Source organism: Azolla caroliniana, unplaced genomic scaffold, assembly GCF_043228905.1.
Source record: "Azolla caroliniana isolate FFs.n. ecotype wild unplaced genomic scaffold, voAzoCaro1.0.p SCAF_15, whole genome shotgun sequence".
NCBI classification, from domain to species: domain Eukaryota; kingdom Viridiplantae; phylum Streptophyta; class Polypodiopsida; order Salviniales; family Salviniaceae; genus Azolla; species Azolla caroliniana.
The window spans coordinates 16,601,650-16,614,549 of record NW_028230450.1 but is presented as its reverse complement, the minus strand read 5'-3'; the positions used below and the strand labels follow the sequence as shown (position 1 = coordinate 16,614,549).

Sequence of the window (12,900 nt, the reverse complement as noted above, 5' to 3'; positions counted from 1 at the left end):
CTATAATCTTCTATATAGTACATTTTAGGATCAGAATATTCTAGTTGTTAGTATATTCTAGAAATATTGTACAACATATTCTAGACGAGTATATTCTAGAAATATTGTACAACATATTCTAGACGAGTATATTCTAGAGATATTTCTCGAGTATATTCTAGAGATATTCAATCTCGAAACATGTATAAATACTTGTAACCTCCTTGGTCCCATTCAAGGGATTCAACACCAGTCATTGACACATCAATCTAGTATTCTTGTTTCACTCCGTCTTGTCTCCTTGATCTTTACCTTTGTCTCATTTATAGCCTTGTCTGTTCTAGCTCTCTGTCTTCTAGCCTTGTGCTCCATCCCAATCCACATTTGGTTGCTCACGTCTATTTGTGTTCCAATTCTTGGTGAGGGCCGCATGGTCGCTCACGTCCGTTCGTGTTCCAATTCTCGGTGAGGGCCGCATGGTCATCACGCCCCTTCGTGTTCCAGTTCTCAGTGAGGGCCGCATGGTTGCTCATGCCCATTCGTGTTCAGTTCTCAGTGAGGGCCGCATTGTCGTTCATGTCCATTCGTGTTCTAGTTCTCGGTGAGGGCCGCATGGTTGCTCATGCCCATTCGTGTTCAGTTCTCGGTGAGGGCCGCATTGTCGTTCATGTCCATTCATGTTCTAGTTCTCGGTGAGGGCCGCATGGTCGCTCACGCTTGTTCGATGAGGACCGCACATGGTCACTCACGTTCCAATTCCCGATGAGGGCTACACATGGTCACTCACGTCCGTTCGTGTTCCAGTTCTTGGTGAGGGCCGCATGGTCGCTCACACCCGTTCGTGTTCAGTTCTCGGTGAGGGCCCATGGTCACTCACGTCCGTTCGTGTTCCAATTCTCAGTGAGGCCCGCATGGTCGCTCACGCCCATTTGTGTTTTCGATGAGGACCGCACATGGTCGCTCACGTTCTAGTTCCCGATGAGGGCCACACATGATCGCTCACTCCCATTTGTGTTCTAGTCTCAAGTGAGGACCGCACATGGTCGCTCACTCCAGCTATTGTTCGTGTTCCAGATCCCGGCGAGGACCGACATGGTCGCTCATGGTCATTGTTGATTTTCATGTTCCAATTCCTAGTGAGGACCACACATGGTTGCTCACGCCCGTTGGTGTTCATGCTCCCCGTGAGGACCGAACATGGTCGCTCACGCCCGTTGGTATTCGTGATCCGGTCTTGGGCGAGGACCGCACATAGTCACTCATGCTCGTTGGTGTTCAATACCTCGTCTTCTGGAAGGGTTACTCCTTGTGTAGGATTTACAAAATACTTTGGAGGTGGTCAATAAGATTTTCATCAACAGTATCCCCTTAAGCCAAAGACTAGTTCGGTTTGGGAATGCTGCGTAAGAGGGGGGATAATGTCACATTCTAGACTTGAACCTCTGACTTTTAACACACACAGTACATTGTTTTGTGTTAATCCTATGGAAAATCTTGTGAACTATCCACATTCGATTGTGAACTTGTATATATTGTAGAGTCTAGTATATATTACATTCGAGAATATTCTAGTCGTTAGTATATTCTAGAATTATTCTGTGGTATATTCATTGGGAACTAGAACGTGAGCAACCATGTGCAGTCCTCATCGAAAACACGAACGGGCATGAGCGACCATGCGACCCTCACCGAGAACTGAACACGAACGGGCATGACCGACCATGTGGCCCTCACAAAGAATTGGAACACGAACCGACGTGAGCAACCATGTGGCCCTCACCGAGAACTAAACACGAATGGATGTGAGCGACCATGCGACCCTCACCGAGAATTGGGACAACAATGGACAAAGGAGTGCAAGTGAAGCAGTCGACTCAACTTCTGCTATTATGAGAGGGTAAACAGTCAAGGTTGGCCCAAGACACGACACAAATGGTAGCGCTGGCGAGAAACCCACGCGATCCCCACCAGGAAAGTGAGTGGTTGTGAACCCCACCGAAACTAGAAGGTGAGCAATCGAAATTGGTGCTCGCCAACAGAAAGTGGTGCGAGACTTGAACTATAACGAAAATGCAATGCAAGCAAGCAATGATCCGATCCCCACCAGAAAAGTGAGTGGTTGTGACCCCCACCGGAACTGGGAAGGTGAGTGATCGAAAGCACTCCTCGCCAAAACCATGATGCAAAATGATACCTAAAAATGATGACAAGTAGTGTTGATGACGACGATGGTTGGGTGAAGATGTGCTGAAAATGATGACGTCGAACAAGACTTTCACACATGGTCACTCACACCCGTCGGGGTTCTAATCTCCGATGAGGACCGTATATGGTCACTCATGCCCATCGATGTTCCAATCTCCGGTGAGGACCGCACATGGTCACTCACGTCCGTTGGTGTTCTACTCCCTGGCGAGGACAACATATGGTTCTTCACGCCCGTCAGTGCTCCAATTTCTGTCCACCCCTACACGATCGTAATGGTATATTATGAATTCACATGCCCAATACACATGAATGCAAAAAACTCTGCATTTGTCTTGTGATTTAGAACAAAATGTTCTGATTTCTCTCCAAATCATTTTGTTTGTCAAATATATACATATGTTGCCAAAGAGATAGATAGAAATAGAATTTGCATTGTCCACAAGGAGGCCAATTTTGTCCAACAAGGCCATATAACAATTAAATTATCACGTGTATCTAATAAGTCATTATACTTCTTGCAAATTACCTTATATTCTTAGCATGTGACAAGTGACATTCATCCTTGACAATGTTGCCATTACATACTTTGCATATCTTCATACTAGGGTGATGTTGTAATCCTACTTCAACAGGTGACTTGTGTGAGTGAGACCAAGCTCAAGGGAATAGTAAAGATGTGGTTGGATACCTTTTGGTATGTTTGTAACCTTGTATTGGGGTTAACATTCGATGCAATATTCCAATTTTGACATTTTAGCATATTGTCACTTCATCTCTAGTGCCTATATTAATCTATCCTCAAATATCACAACTTCGTAGCATCACTTAAGAGCTCCAATGGATCTTTTTACCCCCTATATTTTAAACCATTTTAAAATGTCAAGCACCCAACCAAGGGAGAGTATTTTTCTCTTTTTCATGTTTGTATCTTGCATCTTATTTTGACAAATTGTGATCATGCATATTATTTACTTTTGTGATGTACTTCCATACTCTTTGCATGGTTAGTACCTTTAATGGGCTAAGCACCTATTTTTGAAACTGTAAGTATGGTAAGGAGAGAGAGAGAGAGAGAGAGAGAGAGTTGTAATATCAACAAGTGATGGTGCAGCTACATGGCTAGATCTCTCTTTTATCCATCCCTACTTTGAAAATAATGTTGACTTCAAAAATGGTATTGATTTTGCATATGTTGGAGCTTCTGCCCTTGATACCAACTATCTTAATAGTTTGGGAATCATAACTATCACAAATACCTCTCTTCATGATGAGCTTTCATGGTATTTAAGTGTTAAGGCGGAAGTAGAATCAAGTAAAGATAAATTCATCCCAGGTAAACCAAATTTTGATTATTTCACAATTTCCTTACTCTTTACATTTTTATACCATATCCTAAATAATGTGTTTCCATTCTCTAGGAAAACCCACACTTGCATCCTTTCATTTTGGGCTTTATATAATTGAAATTGGCGGGGATGACTACCTTGCAGCATTTGCAGTAAACAAAACACCTGAATATGTTGACTCAAATTTGGTCCCTTTAGTTACTCGAAAAATACGTGTTGGAATTGAAGTGGGTTATCAAATCTCTCTCTCTCTCTCTCTCTCTCATAAATCTTATGTTTGTATTAAAACAACATGACAATACAAAGCTTTGTTATCTCAACTACTTCAATAGTAGTAATATAAAAAGGTAAACCCAACTCTAAGGTGTATTACTAAATAGCATGAATCTCTCTCTTCTATGGGCAAGGTGCTCATACAACATAATTGAGAAAACTGCCAAATCAGCTTTCCTTTAGCCTACGTAATTGTTGTGCACCCAAAAAGTCTATAAAACAAGATCCCATTTCTCAGGCTCCAACGATACCATATCCCCCAATGTCTACGATAGTCAAACACAACGTTATATAATGGTGTGGGTAGAGCTCAAACACCCTTAATAAAAAGCCATTGAAAAGGTGACAAAACACTACAAATTAATGATGCTTAAAGTGGTAATATAACAACAGAAATATTTTTAGCAACTAGGCATCTATTGAACCTGTGTCTAACATCTTCCTTAATCACTATATAGAAAAAACATGTACCATTTGAAATATATCTTCATTTTAAATCCATCATCAAAGGCAACCCACACACTATTGCATGTGAAAGAAACATATTTGCATGAAATGGAAGATGAGAGTGTCAACATAAAACACATTTGGTAATATGTCATGTATCCATAACCTTCTTCATTAACCAAACTCTAACTATCTAAATATATAGTCCATATAATATGCATATGTCCATTAACATACGTACACACTACAATTTAATACACCTGGTATATGAGACCTACTTCGTACTATCCAAAAGGTCATCCTATGCCTACGTGACTCTAGAATAATATCGTCCATAGTTACCAAGCCAAGCCTTGCCATTTTAATGAACTATGACTTGAACTTTTTTTTCATACCAATGTAATAGTCTTGAGGTCATTATTACCATATTACTATCTTTTCTGCACTCAAAGGGTTTGCTGATTGAACAATTTCTAACATTGTTGCCAAGAGAACACTAATTTGTGATCTGTAACAGATTTAGAATATATAAATGTTTAAGTAATAACATGTCACTATGACATTATAATTCTTGTTTTCCCATGGTATATACTAGCAATGGGCATGGTTTGGTTTCAAGACAAAGAAACCGAACCGTTTATATAAAACAAAACAAAACCAAACCGTTTAGGGAAAAGTTGAAACCAAACCGAACCATTTAATAAAAAATTTAAACCTAACCATTTAAATCAAACTAATTAAACATCTAAATAAACAAAATACATTAAATTAAATAAGCATTTAAGTTAAATTTATTAAATCAATAAAAAACCATTAATTTAATAAACTATTAAGGTAAAAAAAAAAGTTAACAAAAAACATATAAACCTTTAAACCAAACCTATAAACCCGAGTTTTATAACCAAACCAAACTAAAACTGAACCGTTTATTGAAAATCCAAACCAAACCAAACCATTATTATTATTTGGAACCAATAAACCATTAAACCATGGCTTAAAGGTTCGGTTCGGTTTGAGCCGAAATCGTGTCCATTGCTAGTATATACCCACATTTTCCACAAAATGTAATTTATCTTTGCCCAAGGTTGAGTGCATATGCACATACCTTTAAGAGGTTTTAACTTTTGATCAACCATATGATCTTCCATATTTAGTAGTTCAGTCCCCCCTAACGTTTGGGGTATGTATATTGCTCCATGAATCCCAACTCATACCAAGTTTTGGCACTTTCTTTCATAATCAAATTTTTTGTGACAAGCTAAATGGTCAAGTGATTTTTTCATCCATGGTAACAATGGAGCAAAATAAGTAATCATTATTTTTGAGACTTCTAGTACATAAACTTATCTAAGATTGTATGATCAAATGTTGACCACACTATCCAAGATAAACAAATCACTCTCAATGCATTGTATTTAAGCATTGACTTCCTCATAGGAATATGTGATCCATATGCCAAGGCAAACACACTCCACACTTCAATTGCCTTAGCTATGTATATTATCAATAAATCATAAAGGAACAAGAATGAATCATTTTCCAATGCCTGAGCAAGATCAACTATTTCCCCGCATGCTCCCAACTCATGCACCACAACTATATTCGAGTGACACTATACCTTAGCAATGGACTCAATAGCATCATTGCTTTTCTAACCTCGTCAATGGTATCGCCTTAGAAACTCTCCCATTTAACATAACATGTGACACTGCACCTAACCCCAATGTAAAATTAAGTTGAGACATCCTTGTAAAAAAACCCATACAATACGTAAGTTGGATAACAAAAGACGAACTTACATGATCATAAGCCTCTCTCTCTATATATATATTTGTCATTACAATTTCTTGTTTTGATTCTTTGGCATAATCCACGACCACTGGCAAATTCAAAATATTATGATGTTCGTCCCTTCCCAAATTAAACCCATATTGCATAGGAAGAGTCATATAAGGTTACACCTTTTGAAGTCAATTTGCTGCTACTTTGGGAAAAATCTTGTACAACCCACCCATTAATGATATCAATCACCACAATGATCTCATCTCTTCCATTATTATATTTGGACACATAGGCCGCTCTTAGTCATATTCTATAAAATATGTAACCTATATCAATTATATGCTTTTCTAGATTCCTTTGTAAATGAGGCATTTTTGCAACGGCAGTGTATCATGACATAGGGAAAATGAGGAGTCTCATGCTTCACACATTATACTATGTATGTTGCACCTCAATACAAAACCCAATCCTTGCACAAATTTTTCTCACGGTCACAGTGTGCACACTTGATTGCAACATTCATCTAGAGAGTTACTACTCACTTTTACATGTGTTACGTGAAATGTAATGTTTTTGGCCTCATTCCTCCGAAGTCAACGGTAAAATCTCTCTCTCTCTTTATCGTAATTAGCTTACCCTAGTGGTAAGTTGATAACACTACAAACACTATGTCTTGGGTTCAAAACCCAATTTCGTCACCTCTCTATTATATACTTCATATATATCTCTATTTCACTAGATGCCACTGTGGAATGTAGGGGTTGAACCCATGACCACCTAGTCTCCATTGGGCAACCTTACCAACTGAGCTCTCTCTCTCTCTCTCTCTTGGACTAGGCCGTGACATTGTAGACATAATAATCGCTAATGGAATTCATTTTGTTGTGTCACACACATACATTTTTATGTTATTATTTAATGGAACAATATCTAATGCTAACTAATTTATTCTTTTGCTTAGACACTCTATAAAAGTGGTGCTAGGAAGTTTCTTGTTATCAGTGTCACACCTTTGGGTTGCTTGCCCTTTTTGTTGTCTTCATACGATGGTATCAAGGATGAGTATGGATGCCTCATTGAGTACAACAATGTGTCCTACCATCATGGTATGCAATTGTTAGCAGAGATAGAGTATTTAAGAGAAGTATATTCTGATGCAAGCTTCATTTTCCTCGATTACTATGGTGCTTACAAGTATTTTCTCAAATACAATTTCAAATTTGGTAATATATCTAACTATAAATAAACTATGTGTTTTTAGAATACTTTTCCATATTTCTTGTTTCCTTCAATTTATCTTAAAATTCACAGGGTTCATTGATACATTAAAAGCATGTTGTGGTGCTGGACCTAAGTTTCCTTACAATTACAACTCTGAGCTCTTTTGTGATGTGGACGCTTCAGTGTGTTCAAATCCAAACACATACTTTAATTGGGATGGTTTTCATTTCACCCATGCATTCAATTTACAAGTCTTTCGTATAGCAATTCTCAAAGGATTATACCTCAACCCCTTTAATGCATTCAAATTTTGCCACAACACATAACCAATTATCACTAACATTTCATATGGACCAGTTTAAATAATAGATTTATTTATGTTTTGCTTCAATTTAACTCTTTTCTACAAATAGTACAAATTATATGAAAAATACAAGCTAATATGGCATGCCAAAACTTGTTATTTAACACTCTCTTAATTCCGTACATCCCATATAAGGTACTTGGAAACCACTTGTTTATTGAAAGAAAATCATATACAATTACAAAGGATCTTGCAACACTTCACAAAAATGTAATGAGTGCAATTTTTATTACTACACACAAGCATAGATTAACGACCCATTCCCCATTTTGGCAACATTATCTATTATAATTTATAATTTTTTATTGATACTAATAAGAGGTGAATAGTTTGCACTTGATCAAGGAAATGTATTTAGAGAATGGAGATCATACCTATCCTTGTATGCAACTACATAATTTGTGTATAAATATTTGGAACCATATGTCGTATTTGACCCTAGGCCCTAACTCACAAAAATAGGGTTTATGAGAATTATAAAGACAATTAAAGCATCATAAGTTACAACTTAATCATGGTGATGCTCATGTGTGTGATTATCAACATGGGATGAAAACCTAGAGGAAGGGAAGTGTTATTGCATGGATAGGTGGAGGTTGGTTTTGTAGGATGTGTTAGGGATGTTATGTTGAGTTAGGTCGAATGGGTTAGTGATGTGTGCATTGGTGGAATTAAAGGTAGCAGTATGGTTTGATGGAGATGAAGATATGTGAGCGGAGTTTCTTGGGCCATTGTGGTCATCATCATTGTTTTCATTGTTAGAACCGAGGGTAGAATGGTTGAGACTACGGGATATCATTACATGTGTTTCAGTTTCTTCAAAAGTTAGATTATTGTATCTCTAAATCTTATCATATGTGTAGAGGAGAATGGATTTTTCTTCTTCTTCTAGCTCAATTGGCCTGAATTAGATCACAACCCCCCTTGAATGTGACACCTAACTAATGTAAAGAGTTAAGCATGTGTTACTGTAAGGTTAAGGGAGGGTGTATTGTGGGTTATCATGTGTAAGACTCCAAGGTCGAATGTTAATTCATGCACAACTTATTGTATAAAAGGGGGGTCTTCACTGCAATTGATTACGCAATGATGTTTTGGGAGTAGTGGCTAAATTTTGCATAGTTACAATAGATTGATGAAGGATTAAAGATTCCAATACAAGATTAAGGAAGCTCTTTTTTCATTGGGTGGACTAAATATGATGAATATCTCAAAAACCCCAAAAACAGGCCTAATTTCTCCCCGAAGAGAGAGAGAGAGAGAGAGAGAGAGAGAGAGAGAGACCTATTCTTTGATGGGGGGGTTGTATAAGATATTTACAAAGGTCATGGCAAATAGATTACAAAATTATTTGCTAAAGTTGATACATCCCCCCTGTTGAAAGTCAAACCCAACTTCCCAAAACGTAATGGCTTTCACACTAGCAATGGACACTCTAAGTTTAGGCTAGTTTTGTAAATAGTCAAAATGGCAGTTACCCTAAGTTAGTTGGTATTTAAACCAACCCTTTTGTAACCTAGTTATTGTTGGATGTATTTTGTTTTATAGCTGTTACCTGATTAGTATAGCTTCTTGTTCTTTGTCTCTAAGTTCTTTTTTCTCTCTGCTTATCTTACGCACACACATAGTTTTCTTCCACTACACAATATCACCTACACTCTCCATTTCTTTACACCCCCAATATGATGTTATTGCAAGTAGGAATATATTGCATAATGTATTGAATGGTCAAATGGCCATGGATTACATTTCACACTCATCAAGAATTAATGCATGCAATGGGCTTTGGACCACATATGTCTCACCTCATATTTTTATTAGGACAAGATGCGATATCTTAATGGGGTAATTGCATCAGATATTGCCCTCACAAGATTTGTTCATCAAGATACCTACTTAGCCCATTGTTGTTTTCTTTTGTTACTCATCCCTTGTTAGTGATGTTATCGAGAATTGCAATGAATGGTGACATTGTGGGTGTACCACCTTCCATCTGGAGGGCAACTAGTAGCACAAGCTTTGGCAAATTATTCTTTCATGTTTTTACAACCTTCATGAGACAATCTTCAAAAGGGATGCTTGTATGGAACCAATTTGCATTGGCTTTCGGATTACATATTAATTGGAGGAATTCTAGTCTCATCTCATGTACTGAAGGATTTGGAATGTTTCAGATGGCAAGGAGTCGTGTTTAGGAAAGCCTCCATTTTTCGACACTTAGGGTATCCATCGAGAATTAATATTACAAATGGTCAATTAATTGAATGGATCTCTAATCAATTAAGGGATAAGTTCGTATAAGGTCATTTCATGTACACTTGAAGGTTATACAATGTATTCTGGAACCCATGATATTATATTACTTGCCATTATTTCCATGGACAAAGAAGACTTTGCATTCTATTTTGCAAGCTCTTTCATATTTGTTGTGGAGGAAGAGGGATAAGATGGGAATCATATGGGCTACATGGAATCATCTAGCAACCCCTAAGCACTTGGGGTGAGCTGGAATATTTGACTTATCTATGCATATGGTGGCTTGTCAATTTTCATTATTGGAAGACATGTGTGTTCAGACTCACAACCATGGATATCTATTGTTCAATATTTCACTGAGAACAAGGGTTTAACACATGGGAGGACAACGATTAATGCTTCATGGTGGAAATTACTGAATGGATATATTTCACTTAAGATTTGTGGTTCTTCATGTGTTCAACGCTTGGTTATCTCATGTCAAGTAGCACTAATGTTATGTGTATGGAAACGATCATCTAGTAGAGAGCATTGTAATCCTTTGCAAAAAGAGCTACTTGTGTCTTCTTGGTTATTATGTGGGCTTGGAAAGGAGAGATTACACTCTCAATTTATTTCGTTTGGGGGTCCAACAAGTGTGAGATATAGTTAAGACTCCATCTCAAATCATTTTGGAGTTTGTTGAAGCGCAACAATTATTATGCATCCTGCCTAATTATGGGTTTATCTACCAACAACTACAAAATATTGCATTGATGCAAGGTCCTTTACCTTTACAAACAAAAGAACAACCATGGATTGATTGGTGTTTACGGGTTCAAACGTTATTTTTACACATTAATCTTTTGTATCATTGTTCCATTGAATCTTTTGGATGGCTATCATCTAAGGTTGAAGAATAATAGAAAATACATAACTCTAATCATGGATGATAGTAGATCTTAAAACGTAGTTGGCATTCTAAATTGCCACTTGTATCAATGGTCTTCATTTGAAGAGTTTTGATTGGGGGTTTGCCTTTAGGATTAGCTCTAAAGCGTTGTGGTATACCAATGAGCAATTGCTTCTTTTGCACTATTCAAATGGAAGATAGTACTTATCGTTTTATACAATGTCTGATTGCTTGTCATATTTGGAGTTACATTTCTCAAATTTGGCAAGTTTTATCACAATGTTATTTGATACCTAGACAATGGTTGTTTACACAATTTACACAGGCTGACCCAAAATCAATGATGGAGATCATTTTCCTATTTTTGAGGTATTGGGGATTGTGTCATAATTTGGATAAGTGCAATACTTTTGTATTTGATGGTAGCCATGGAGTGAAAGCATTTCTATGAAAGTTGAAGGGATTAGTAATGTGCAATTTTCTTTATTGGAGCAAGTGGAACTTCTTTCCTTAGTGAAGTGTTTGTAGTGCCTATTGGAAATTCAACATGTTCCACTACCCATGTAGTTAGTGGGTGACCATACTCCATTGTGACACCCACTGTAAGTAGTGTTTTTCACAGATATTCATTAATATAATTGTGTTTTTTCTTTGATGGGGGGGCTTGTATAAGATATTTACAAAGGTCTTGGCAAATAGATTACAAAAGTATTTGCCAAAGTTGATACATCCTGCCCAATATGGTTTTATTGCAAGTAGGAATATATTGCATAATGTGTTGAATGTTCAAATGGCCATGGATTATGCTCGAAACACTTGACATCAAGAATTGATTATGGTGCAATTAGATTTGGAGAAATCTTATGATCATGTTAATTGGTCCTTTGTTTCTGGGTTAACGCATACAATGGGCTTTGGACCTCGTATGTCTCACCTCATATTTTTATTAGGACAAGATGCGGTGTCTCGAGTCATGCTTAATGGGGGAGTTACATCAGAGATTGCCCTTACAAGATCTGTTCGTCAAGGATGCCCTATTAACCCTTTGTTGTTTGCTATTGTTACTCATCCCTTGTTAGTGATGTTATCCAAGCTTGCAACAAATGGTGATATTATGGGTTTACACCTTCCTGTTGGAGGGCAACTAGTTGCACAAGCTTTGGTTGATGATTCTTTCATATTTCTACAAGCCTCACGAGAGAATCTTGAGAAGGGGATGCTTGTATGGAACCAATTTGCATTGGCTTTCAGATTACATATTAATTGGAGGATGTCTAGTCTCATATCATGTACTGAAAGTGATTTGGAATGTTTAGGATGGCAAGGATCCGTGGTGAAGAAAGGCTCTATTTTTCGACAATTGGGCTATCCATTAGGAATGAATGTTACAAATGGTCAATTGATTGAATGGATGTCTAGTAAGTTGAGGGATAAGTTCATGTATTGGAAATCACAACCTTGGTCATTTCATGTACGTTTGAAGGTTGTACAATGTATTATGGAACCCATGATATTATATTACTTGCCATTGTTGCCATGGACAAAGAAGGCTTTGCATTCTATTTTGCAACCTCTTCGATATTTGTTGTGGAAGAAGATGGATAAGATGGGAATCACATGGGTTGCATGGAATCATCTAGCAACTCTTAAGCGCTTGTGGGGAGCTGGAATATTGAACTTATCTAAGCATATGATGGCTCGTAGATTTTCATTATTACAAGACATGTGTTCAAACTCACAACCATGGATATCTATTGTTCAATATTTCATTGAGAATAAGGGTTTAACACATGGGAGGACAACAATTAAGTCTTCATGGTGGCAATTACTAAATGGATGTATTTCACTTAGGATTCCAGGATCTACATGTGTTCAACACTTGGTTACCTCATGGCAAGAAGCACTCTTGTTATGTGTATGGAAACCATCATCTAGTAGAGAGCATTGTAATTCTTTGCAAAAAGAGTTACTTGTGTCTTCTTGGTTATTATGTTGGCCAGGAAAGGAGAGATTGCGCCCTCAATTTAATCGTTTGTTTCGTTTGGGGGTTAAAGAGGTGGGAGATATAGTTGAGGCTCCATCTCAAAGAATTTTGGAGTTTGTTGAAGCACGACAATTGTTTTGCATTCCGC

General features: G+C 37.5%; 1 protein-coding gene across 1 annotated transcript; it reads left to right on the top strand.

Annotated features, from left to right (window-relative positions):
- The first annotated feature begins 3,144 nt into the window (after positions 1-3,144).
- LOC147854838 (GDSL esterase/lipase At1g28610-like) lies at positions 3,145-7,582 on the top strand. Its single transcript, XM_087330992.1, has 5 exons — positions 3,145-3,190; positions 3,311-3,520; positions 3,606-3,760; positions 6,997-7,258; positions 7,347-7,582. The coding sequence occupies exons 1-5, from the start codon at positions 3,145-3,147 to the stop codon at positions 7,580-7,582; spliced, it is 909 nt and encodes a 302-aa protein (XP_087187118.1).
- The last annotated feature ends 5,318 nt before the right edge of the window (positions 7,583-12,900 follow it).